An 11,672-nucleotide genomic window follows, 5' to 3' on the forward strand; every position below is an offset into this window, starting at 1 on the left:
TGACTCTGGGCCAATTGTGCACCGCCCCATGGGACTCCCAATCAGGGACGGTTGTGAAACAGCCTGGAATCAAACCAGGATCTGTAGTGATGCCACTAGCACTGAGATGCAGTACCTTAGACCGCTGTGCCAGTAGAGATTCTTCTTTATAGGCCTATTATATAGTAGTAATTAACTCAAGTGACTAAAATGGTGCAATATTAACTTGGTTATAGTGAATTTCACAGATTGGGTTATCAGACTGTGTTCTGATAATGATATTTTGCTTTGGACTGAAAACCGGTCAGTTTTTACCTGCACAGAAACAATATTAAATGAAACTAGATTTTCCTAAAACAAGATTTAATTTAAAAATCACTAGTAAAGAAAACATCTGCACAAATGTATTTTACACACACCACGCAGCCCAATTCTGATATTTTTTCCCACTAATTGGTCTTTCTGACCAATCTTTTTCACAGCTGATCTGGTCAAAATACCAATTAGTGAAATAAAGATCAGAATTGTGCTGCCTGTCTAACCACAGCCATAGTGTGTTGGGTGGATCATTTAAAGTTTAGACACAGTGAAATATTGAAAAAGGGTTGAATTCTTGAAAACATTAATACAAGATTGGGAAACCATTCTTAACATTACAGTCCTTGAATGGAACCAAAGTGCTCTCAATCTAGCATTTCTGCAATAATGTCTATACAGTATATACATCACATGTATAATTAGTTGTTACGCCAAAGGATGTAGGACAAACCCTACAAGCAGGCATACCAACGAAGAAAAAATAATAGCTGAGGACATGCTCCACTAGACCACAGGTGCCTAACACCTATGATTTAACCATAGGCACTGTGACAGTAAATTATGGCTTGTTCAATTCCTGGAGAGTAGGTAGGTAGTGTTTGGGAGATTCTCATCTCATTGTCCAACTGCTATAACCCATCACTCATCATAATGCAGTGAAGACAGGAACTTATCCACATCCAAGTCATCGGGGAAGGAATCCATTAGTTTCTGCTGTTTCTGAGGGGTACACATCATAAAGAGATGCAGTGGTTTTAATGTGCTTTCTCATTATACAAGCAAAGAAGGAAACTGAGTTCACATTTAATGCAGGAGATTATGCCAAATATCTACGACTGGGTTGATGCAATCACATTCAATTATGAACCTCAGAAGAGATTAAGATACACAGATTGAATAGAAAATTCACCTTTGCTTTCTTCTTACTGCCAGATGAACCTGAGATATCTTTCTTTGCTGGCGGGCTGGCCAGGGGCTCAGGCTGCTTGCGCTTCTTGCTCTTGAAGGCTACAGGGGTCACTGCTCCAGCCCCCTCCTGGCGCAAGCTGTCTTTCAGTGGGGTGCCTGTCCTGGCAATGGCGGCTCGGGATAGGATCATCAGTGTGTGAGCCGCCATGTTGATGCTGTTTTCACTCCCTGCTTCGCTGGCTGGGCTGCAGGAGGGAAGGTCCGGGGTGGTGGGAGGGACCAGGTGCCTGGGGGTGCCCTCTCCGTTTCTGTCTAGCTTCTGACGTGCAGGGGTCCTGGGGCAGTATAGAGACTCCTGGAGACGGCCAGGGGTCCGAGGAAGAGGCAGCTCCAGACAGCCCATGCCAGGCTTCTTAGGAGGGGTGGAGGGAGGGTTTAGACACTGGATGTTGTGGAGCATTTCAGCTGCCTGCTTGGTCAGTGGGCTGGTCTTGGAGGGGAATTTGCTGGAGCAAGCCTGGGGGACAGGGGTTTGTGGGGCCGGGCTGAATTCTCTTGGTGCTGGTGTGGGCTGCTGCTCTCGCCTTCCCCCCTCCAGCTCATTCTCCTTATTGGCAGTGACATGAGGGGGATCCTGAGAAGATGTCCTTTTCTCTGTCCATCCCTCCCGCTCCTTGGCAGGAGATTTCTCAGTAGGCTCTTGTCTATATGAGTCTTTCTCTTTCCTGCTCCCTGATCTCAGTCTGTGATCAGAGGAAGATGACCTGGAGCTCTGGGCATCCTTAGGTCCTGCTCCACCATCATCCTTCTTGTCTGCTGATTGAGATCTCTTCCTGGACTGTGAAGCATCAGTCCTACTGCTACCAGCACTCTGAGATCTACTGGTACTTGCACTTTGACCTCTAGCATTTTGATCTGCGTCCCTCTTTGAAGGGGTCTTTTTCGCAGCTTCTTTCTGCTTTTGGACAGTGGAGGATTTCTCCGTCTCCGTTCCGGTCCATGATGTCTGAGTGTTGTCTGTACATCTTACAGTCTCTATTCTCCTTTTTGGCCTGCTGCTCCCCAAGATAGCAGAGGCAGATTTAGGTATCTCTTTCTCCACCTGTTGGACAGGCGATACAGCAGTAGCTGTAGCTTTGGACGTGGAAGTTTCACCAGCAGACCCATCAAAGCAAAGCATCCTTCTATGGCTGGGGCTCGAGCCAACTGCTACCACCTTCTGCTGCCCTGTGCTTTCAGAGGCTGGCGGGTGGACCTGCTTTGTAACTATATTTGATCCAGAAGCTCCCGTTTTTCCTGAAATGCACAAGCAAGCAACAAGCAATAAATTACAGGATAACAGTAAACAGACAATGACATGGAGGACTGAACACCATTCCTTACCTGAGACTGTGGTGTCCTTGGGAGCCAGTTTAGGGTCAGTATTCACTGCTGCTGGCTGCTTTGCTGAAGCAGGGCTAGGCATGGCTATCAACTGAAACAAACAAATGATCACTAGATGCACATGTTGTTGTAGCTAAATTAGCCTATTGGTTCAAGAAAAGGATTAAATGCAAATATGTAAAACAGTAAAAAAAAAAAAAGATTAAAAAAAGAGAAGGAATGCTTACCTGATTAGGAACTACTGAGAACTGTGTTGCATTGTTCTGCCCAACAACAGATACAGGAACCACCATGCTTTGCAGCATTGGCTGAACTGGTGAAGATATGATGAGTCTAGATCCTGGGAGGATATAACTGGTTAGACATTTCCCACCAGCAAAACAGCATGGCAAATTAAGTGAGTGATGACTATTGGGGTCATTCAACTGTAAATGTATGCCAAACAAAAAAAACATTGATTTCAAAGTTTAACAAACCATACAACTTCATGCACAAAGTCTACTTTTAACAATTTACACAGAAAATGTTAATAAATTAAGTGTACTGCAAGAACTGTGCAGATGCAAAGTTTGGTAACAGAATTTCGGTAAAACATCCCTTCGTTTTTTTAAAAATCTATCTACTTTTCCCCAAAATGTTTAAATATATGCTCTGAATTAAGAATTCAATGATGTCTGCAGAAAGAATGAGGTGTCAGTTATTGACTCTCTTTTGGTTATCGAACTGCAGTAAGTGAAGTGGATTTACACACGTAACGGAATTGAGGTAACGGAATTTCATAATGGATCCCTGATCTGTACTACACAGAAATGCATAATTATGGATATGAATGGTGTATCCTAAATAGGTACACATTGCATACTTGGGTATTATTCTACAAACTGGCTATAATTTTAATGAGCTCTGTCCCCAAACAAGACCAAATTTGGTTGGTCAGGACCGGACCAAATTTGAACCAATCATAAACGTCTATGTTTCACAAGTTTGGACATCAAAGTACTGCTCAGTACAGTATATTAGTGTACTCAACTCTAGTGTGCTGTACTGTGTACTGTATTCTACTTTTCCTAATTGTACTGAACTCTACATTACTGAACTATATACTATTCTCTACTGAACTGTGCTGTTCAATCTTGTGAACCAAAGTGTGGTTTGACTACTATGATTTCCCATTGTAGCCAATTGAATAACAGAAATTCCATTGAGAATTTGAGAAATTCACATTTTAATCACTTAACAAAAGTGTTAACAGTAAAAGCACCATAACTAATTCATAGGTCTGCCTTTTCTTGTTACTTCTGAACTTTCAATATCTTCCCTCAAGAGGGAGAGAAATTAGAAAATATATTAAAGATGCTAGTTTTTGGTAACGGAACTTCAAGGCACATGGCAATGTTTCTTAAACTTACAGAAGGCAGAACAATTTCTCCAAAACGACATACAAAAGTGTTGATATAAGTCTTGTTTTGATGTATTTCTAATACCTTATAAGACCTATTCTAGTTTGTTTTCTAAGACTCCTTTTCTATCTGTTTGACCAGAAATCAAAGCCTTCGCTTATTCCTAATTTTTAGGATGGTAAATGGCCAGAAAAGGTATGCGTCGTAATACAAAATGTGACTCTTCGCATTCATTTGTCACCCAATTTGACATACAATATGTAACTTTTTAGGTGACCCAACCAAATTCACATAAAAATGTGTGTTATAGATCTGTCACTTATTGAAAGCAAGTCTAACAAGCAGTATATCGGTTTTAAGTGCACTATTTCTATGCTTCCCGTCCTTAGATGACTCGGCAACTGACGACCAGTCTGTAAGCCGGAAAAGAGTCCACTCTACCATGCGGATCAACCGAAGGTCAAATGGCTGACGTTCAAAAGAGACAAAGTTTCATTTTAGCATCTTTTATTTTCGGTTTTGTACACCAGCTTCTAAAAGCTGAATACACAATATTATTGGTTAAGGAAAATATATTTCACAAACTGAAATTAGGTGAACTATTAGAATTTTAGCAACCAGGAAATGGTGAGTGATTTTTGAATAGTGCATCTTTAAGTATTTACATGCAGTCTTACCAGGAGAATAGCAGGGTGGAGTGGCCAGAGTATATGAGGTAGGGGGTACAGTCTGTACCTGTGGGGCGCTACTGGGTAATATCACCTTGTTGGACTGGAGGTCTGTAGCTGTTGTGTCTGTCACTAAGATGTAGCTGTTGGTGGATGTGGCTGAATCAAAGGGCAGCTGAATGTAGTAGCCAGGCTGTGTCAACGCAGATGACGTCCCTGCCAATGCTGCCACATCCCCTGCTTTCCCACTAAGAGGATTGGTCTCTGCTGGCAGGAGGACTTCTGTCCTCTGTAAGCTGCTCACCGCCTGCACAGTCTCCTCCTGAGCCATTGGGGCTCCACTGAGGGCCGGGGCCTTAGCAGGTGACTTGGTGGGAGAGGAGAGGAAGATGGTGGGGATCCTATCCCCAGTGATGCTGGACACAGCCTGGTTCAGGGCAGAGTCACTGGAGGGCTCCTCCTGCTCATCGCTGATTATGATCTTCAGGGCCACAATCTTACTGGGGTCTACTTCCTTGCCTGTAGAGTTGGGGTTTGGGATGAAGGTTGGGGCAGCAGGAGTTGTTGTAACTGTTGAGGGGACAGCCATAGAGTGTATGGTCTGTGGTAGAGGTTGTGAAATTCCTACACTGCTGGGAGGGGTAATATTCCTATGAGGCAGGTTAGAGGCCTGTATGGGAGCCTTGTTTGACTGATCCAGCATTGGCATGGAATTGGACAGGGAAGGTGAAGAGTTAAGAAGTAAAGCTTGGTTATCCATCACTTGTCTACCATCAGCCCCCACTGTGTTCTCATTGCCTAATATGTTTTTCACAGCAGAGACCGTCCTGGTTTCAGATGAAGGTGTGTTGCATGCTGACGCCGGACAAATTGTTCCACTCTCCTGTCTGACTGGCTCAAAGACATCTGGCGGAGCTATACTGTCAAGGGGGGTATTGAGAGGTTTGTCTATATCCACGCCTGATACATCCGGATTAAAGATGGAGCCTGAGTCAACCCAATCAGAGTCGTTTGCGGCAGAAGAAGCAGCGGCGGTAAGTTGATCAATACGTGCCGAGGGTCGAGTTGCAATATCTCCCCTTCTCACCCCTTTGCTACTGGGTCCAGGAGTTGTTGAGCTAGCTCCCTTTCTCAACCCTCTGCTACTGGGTCCAGGAGTTGCCTTTGAAGTGCTTGAAACAGGAGGTGCAGATTTCCTTGTTTTCTTACTCCTGGGCTCTTGACTGGACTTTGTTACTCTATTTTCTTGTCCACATGTTGAGTTTTCAGGCCCAGTGCCTGAGAAATTAAAGAGAAATCCCATTGTCAGAAAGAGATTGCTGATGAAGCATCAATATTGTTTAGTATATGATTCCAACAGGCATTATTTAAAAGGTCATGAGGATTTTGTCCATACCTGGGTCTCCAGTCTCAGGAGAGCCGTCAATACATCTAGTCTCAGGCTCACCATTCTCTGTGGTGGTATTGCTCACGTTCCCAGCTCCTTGTTCAGTATCCTCACTGGTTTTGCTTTTGCCTTAATGCAAAGAATCAAGAGATTTAGTGGAATAATTACATTTTATAAAAGCTTAGTCAAACAATCACCAGACCCACTTCATGCATTGTCAGGAGCAACAAAATCCTGCACATGATCTAGATTAAATCATCAGCAAAGATTAAAATGTTTACCGTAATCAAAGAGGTCAAAAAGAGCCTGGAAGGCTGGGTCGGACTCTGTCTGCTCCAAAATGTCTTGTATAACATCATTAGACATATGAATCTCCCCCTGCACAGAGTAAAACGTCAGTAGAAAGCACAAATCCACACTCTATGCACTAAAGACGGACAATGTTCTGCGAGTTCGAATGGAGAAATGGGGTTATAGCAAGTCTGTCAGAACATGACATTACCTGCAGGCCCAGAATTTCATCTATTGACTGGTCAGGCTCCATGGTGCTGCATGATGCCTTTAAAGCCTGTGGACTGACATCACTACAAGTACAGAGTAAGAAACACATGCACAGGTAAGAAATAATATTTACTCTACCCAACAGCCAAATGTAATACGTAATGAAGTCGGTACTGTTCAAATGTTACTCAAGAATATCTACTTTTATTATTACCTTGCTAGAATTTTGTTGATGTTTTCAGCAAGCTTCTCTTGTAAGGACTTGTCATTTAGAATCCTCTCTCTTGCATTTTGTATCAACATTTGCTGCAAAAACACAATTTAATGATAAATTCACATCAGTCAACTGGGTTTAGCAGTGTTTCAAATGCAGAGTATTAACTTTGTTTTGTACTCACAGGGAAATTCTCTGTGACTACCTCTTCACTCTGGGGCTCTGCTGTCAGGCTACTGGCCGCCATGTTGGCTCTTCCAGTCCCACCCAATCCACTGGAGCCCCCACCTCTCCTCCTGGGGGAGTCACTGGGAAGATTACTCTTTTATCATAACTCAATCTACTAGGGATATGCATCTTTCCATTTCAAGACAATTCGATACGCATCTAGATACATGGGCTCCAATATGTTACAAGAACGATACGTTTTAGTTTGAAACGAGTCGGTGCGATTCGGTTTGAACATAGCAAAATTAGCTATGACACAGCCAACGACTATATAGCACAACTTTAGATTTTACTCCCATCTCAAAATAAAATCTATTGTAAGCTCCATTCAGCAGATACAGCCAGATAAGAGTTGCGTACCAGTAGCTTACTAAAACAGCATTTTCAACAGCGCATAGATAACAATAACCTAGCAAATGACATGCAAATGACATCGGTTGCCACAACTAATAAAGCCTAATATCACGCAAGCCATTGTAGTATTTTAATGCTGAAGGTGCCACACAGATATGGAAGTTCAAGAACAGGCCGCCTACCTCGCGTTGGTCAGTGCGCAGCTCGACTGGGCTACTGATATTGCCTGGTGTTGTTCGGCATGCAAAATTAATTGTAGATCATTTACTGTCAACAGTTACAGTACCTTCAGAAAGTATTCATAACCTTGACTTATTCCACATTTTACAACCTGAATTCAGAATGGATTAAATAGATTGTCTCTCTCACCCATCTACACATAATACCCCATAATGAGAAAGTGAAAACATGTTTTTAGAAATCTTTGCAAATTTATTGAAAATGATATACAGAAATATAGGTATTCATACCCCTTTGCTATGACACTCCAAATTGAGCTTAGAGGTGCATCCAAGTCCACTTGTGGCCAATTCAATTATTTGGACATGATTTATAAAAAACACACCTGTATATATAAGGTCCCACAGTTGACAGTGCATGCCAGAGCAGCAACTATACCATGAAGTCCAAGGAACTGTCTGTAGATCTGAGATATTATTTTGATGGGTAGGGTATGAAACCATTTCTAGAGAGTTGCAAGTTTCCAAGAGCACATTATTGGAAAATGGAACTACCCAGACTGTTTAGAGCTGGCCGTCCGACCAACTAAGCAAGCGGGCAAGAAAGACCTTGGTCAGGGAGGTGAACAAGAACCCAACTCTGACGGTTCTTTGGCTGAGAAGAGAAAACCTGCCAGAAACACTCTCTACAGCACTTCACCAATCTGTGCTTTATGAGAGTGGCTAGACCAAAGCCACTCCTGAGAAAAAGGCACATGACAGCACGCCCGGAGTTTGCAAAAAGGCACATGAAAGACAGAGCATAAGGCAAAAGATTATGTGGTCTGATGAGACAAAACTTAAACTCTTTGGCCTGAACGCAAAGCGATGTGTCTGGAGAAAACCAGGCACAGCTCATCACCCGTCTAACACCATCCCTACCAGTATGCTATGGGGATGCTTATCAGCAACAGGGACTGGGAGACTGGTAAGGATAGAGGGAACAATGAATGGGGCCAAATACATGAAAATCCTTGATGAGAACCAGCTTCAAAGTGCAAACGACAGACGGGGCGAAGATTTACATTCCAACAGGACAATGAAATCATGCATACAGCCAAAGCAACACTGGAATGGCTACAGAACAAGAATGTTTAAGTCCTTGAGTGGCCCAGCCAAAGCCCAGACATGAATTGCATTGAAAACCTGTGGAAAGACTTGAAGATTGCTGTTCACCACCACTCCCCATCTAATTTAACAGAGCTTGAGAAAATCTACAAGGAAGAATGGGAGAAAAATCCCCAAATCCAGATGGGCAAAGCTGATACAGACCTGCCCGAGACGACTCAAAGTTGTAATTGCCACCAAAGGTGCTTCTACAAACTATTGACTCAAGAGTGTGAATACTTAAGTAAATTATATATTTCCGTATTTCATTTTCACAAAATGTACAAAAATGTCAAATTTTTCTCTCTCCACTTGGTCATTATGGTGTGTTGCCTGTAGATGGATGAGAAAAAAAATCAATTTCCATTTGAATTCCATTTGTAACTACAAAATGTGGAATAAGTCAAGTGGTACGACTACTTACTTTCTGAAGGCACATGTAGTTCGATACTGAAGCAGAGGACGCATCAGTTATCACCAAAGATGAGAGGTAGAAAAATAACGTAATATGAGCAAAACATATTAGTGAAGCGCCGATTGAATTGATTTTCTGACCAATGCATTTGGGTCAGTTTGGGGTCCACCGTCCGATGCACGTGTATCTTTAAACATTTTAAAATTGGGGAAAATGAATACAGTTGAATTGGTACATCCCTACAATCTACACATGGGTAAGAAGAACTTACAAAGAAGTAAACAAATAGATGAGAATGACTATCTTACCATTTCCGACGCCCTGGGGATAATGGTCCTGTGGTTAACCGGTTGTCTGGAACCGTTATTTGCAAAGGTGACTCCCCTGTAATAAAAAGCAAGTGTCAATTATTCAATGAAGCTTTGACATTCTTTCCTATAAGTTGGTATTAATGTTCATAATGATGACAGCAATTGCCAGTTAAAATGAGATGTGATAGACACCTACTGTAACAACCTTCCCCAGTACACTGCTGCTCATGGATGAGTTTACTTACGGTTCACATTAATGAGCAGACGTCCTCCATCTTGGATCTGGGGCTGTGTGCCGCAGATGGGGGAGGGTCTGGTCTGCTGGGAGCTGTAGCAGACTGGGGTGGCGATGCCCTGGGCCGACGATGACAGAAACCCAGAGCTGGGGGACTGCGTTGATGACAAGGCTCTCTGTCTCCCCCTCATGTTCACGATTCCATTAAGTGTGCGGACTGCAGAGGAAATAGGTTTATGAATCACATCATACAGCAGGTTTCCCCAATAGACAGCCCGTGGGTGAATTTATTTGATGTCAAATCGCTTTGACATAAAATATTGTAAAATCACCTGGAAATTAGTATTCCTACGCATAAACAGAGAGGAATATATGATCGTATACCAATGTAATGAAGGTTTAAAATGATTATGTTTTTATCAAATACTCTGTTTGGGATTCTTGCAGTCAATTTGCAGTGTTCAAAACAATTTGCGTTTTGTGTGATGTAATCTTTATAGTTATGCTGCCATATAGTTAGCAGTCTGCCTACTGTTTAGACAATGTTTGCAATGACGATGAAAAAATTACATTAAATTACTATTGACTGCTGATTTGTGAACAAGTGGCAGCGTCACAAGCGACTGAGCAGCAACTGAAAGGAGATAGGCTAGTAGATCCTGCATGCACAGAAGTCTCTTGCAACAGCAAGTCTGAATCCAGAAAATTCAGAACCACAGCCACTCTAAATTATTTATTACTATATTCCAGGTAGGCCCCTCGCCCAAGGGGAAAAAAACTGCCCATGGCTGAATGTAATTAGGGACCCCTGTCATACTGCCATGGAGTTCAACACTCTGCCTGACAGCTTGAGCCACAACATTACAAAGAGGCAATGAAATCCAAGTTCAGAGGTAGTACTAAAACCATAACCATTTAATGTGCAAGAATATTTAATAAAGCACTTACGTCTTTGATTCTGGATAATAGCTGGGGAGTTTTGCATAGACCTAATGAAAGAAATAAGTAGAATTGAAAATGTCAGAAAGTGACACCATCAAACAGCAATCTGTTGGCAAGTTTTTCTTTGCCGTTTTATAGATAAAAATAGGTCCTTACTTGATTTGATTGAGTGTGAAATCAAGCTTTTTCCACAATGATGTCATCATGACAGGTATCTGAGTCTCTTCAATCGTCTCTAAGGATAAATAGCAGGGAAGTGTGACAACCAAGAATAAAATACAAACGTGAAAGTCCTGTACTCATTTACTGAAAGTGGTAGTGGTCAGAGGTTATGCTTACCTTTAGCTTTGACAGCAACATACTCATTCAAAATAGTTGTCAGGTTTTTCCCAAAGAGGGACTGCAATGGGAGTACACATGAATTAGCTACCTACCTAAGTAACGTTAATCCACTAACGAACTCACTAACTATATAGTCATTACAGTGAAGAGTTGAGCACAGCTATATACAGTATGAAAGAAACTTACAAACACACAAGCAGGAATAGTTGCATCATCTGAGCTGTGTTCTGCGTACTCCTTCAAATTGGGGCTTTCACGAATGAATGCCTGGCTTGTAGAACACAGTCCCTCTTGTTGCATGTATCCTGTAAAAGAATACAGTGTACAAGAGTAGCAGAATTGGAGGCTTAGCTTTCCACAGTAAGAGGACAGCGAGTTGGCTTGCTACAGTGCAGCCCTGGGCGCAATATCACCAGCAGGATATTGCAGATAGTATTCTAACGTTAGCTAGCTTACTGCCACTTCCACATAGCTAGGTAGCTTTAGGTTAGCAAGCAATACAAACAGGACCCAGTTCAGACTTACCTAAAACGAGCCGCGCTATGTCAGACGGAAGCAACATGGCTGTAATGTCGAATTATTGCAACAATTACAAGTTACATTATCTGTAAAATCAAGTAAAAATACATTAATCACGTAGTAACGTTACATTTGGTTACAAATTGGTCAAAACATCTAGGGTGCGACATCCTACGATTCGTGAAAAGGCGGGGAACTCGAGCACACGTAACCCGGAATTTCCATCATATTTGGAAGATGTG

The 11,672-nt window shown here is 42.3% G+C and overlaps 1 protein-coding gene across 2 annotated transcripts; it reads right to left on the bottom strand.

Annotated features, from left to right (window-relative positions):
• Positions 1–321: 321 nt before the first annotated feature.
• LOC112265577 (protein NPAT) lies at positions 322–11,649 on the bottom strand. 2 transcript variants are annotated; one of them, XM_024443000.2, is made up of 17 exons: positions 11,437–11,649; positions 11,098–11,216; positions 10,909–10,969; positions 10,726–10,804; positions 10,576–10,616; positions 9,638–9,844; positions 9,390–9,465; positions 6,944–7,055; positions 6,760–6,851; positions 6,547–6,628; positions 6,326–6,422; positions 6,054–6,173; positions 4,667–5,935; positions 2,817–2,929; positions 2,590–2,680; positions 1,208–2,502; positions 322–1,017 (listed from the first exon to the last, which is right to left on the bottom strand). In XM_024443000.2, the coding sequence occupies exons 1-17, from the start codon at positions 11,471–11,473 to the stop codon at positions 937–939; spliced, it is 3,972 nt and encodes a 1,323-aa protein (XP_024298768.1). In that variant the 5' UTR covers positions 11,474–11,649; the 3' UTR covers positions 322–936. The 2 variants fall into 2 exon arrangements, with proteins under 2 accessions (XP_024298768.1, XP_024298767.1); XM_024442999.2 differs by having other exon boundaries at positions 6,944–7,067.
• Between the last annotated feature and the right edge of the window lie 23 nt (positions 11,650–11,672).

The sequence above is a fragment of the Oncorhynchus tshawytscha genome, linkage group LG13, assembly GCF_018296145.1.
Source record: "Oncorhynchus tshawytscha isolate Ot180627B linkage group LG13, Otsh_v2.0, whole genome shotgun sequence".
Classification (NCBI taxonomy): Eukaryota; Metazoa; Chordata; class Actinopteri; order Salmoniformes; family Salmonidae; genus Oncorhynchus; species Oncorhynchus tshawytscha.

What these genes read in the sequence shown, in the direction of transcription:
- LOC112265577 (XM_024442999.2), bottom strand. Translation starts at nt 11,473, where the DNA reads ATGTTGCTTCCGTCTGACATAGCGCGGCTCGTTTTAG. An exon ending in TCCCCAGGGCGTCGGAAATG is followed by an intron (nt 7,068 to 9,389) that starts GTAAGATAGTCA and finishes TAATCTTCCCAG; the next exon opens with TGACTCCCCCAGGAGGAGAG. An exon ending in ATCAACAAAATTCTAGCAAG is followed by an intron (nt 6,629 to 6,759) that starts GTAATAATAAAA and finishes CTGTACTTGTAG; the next exon opens with TGATGTCAGTCCACAGGCTT.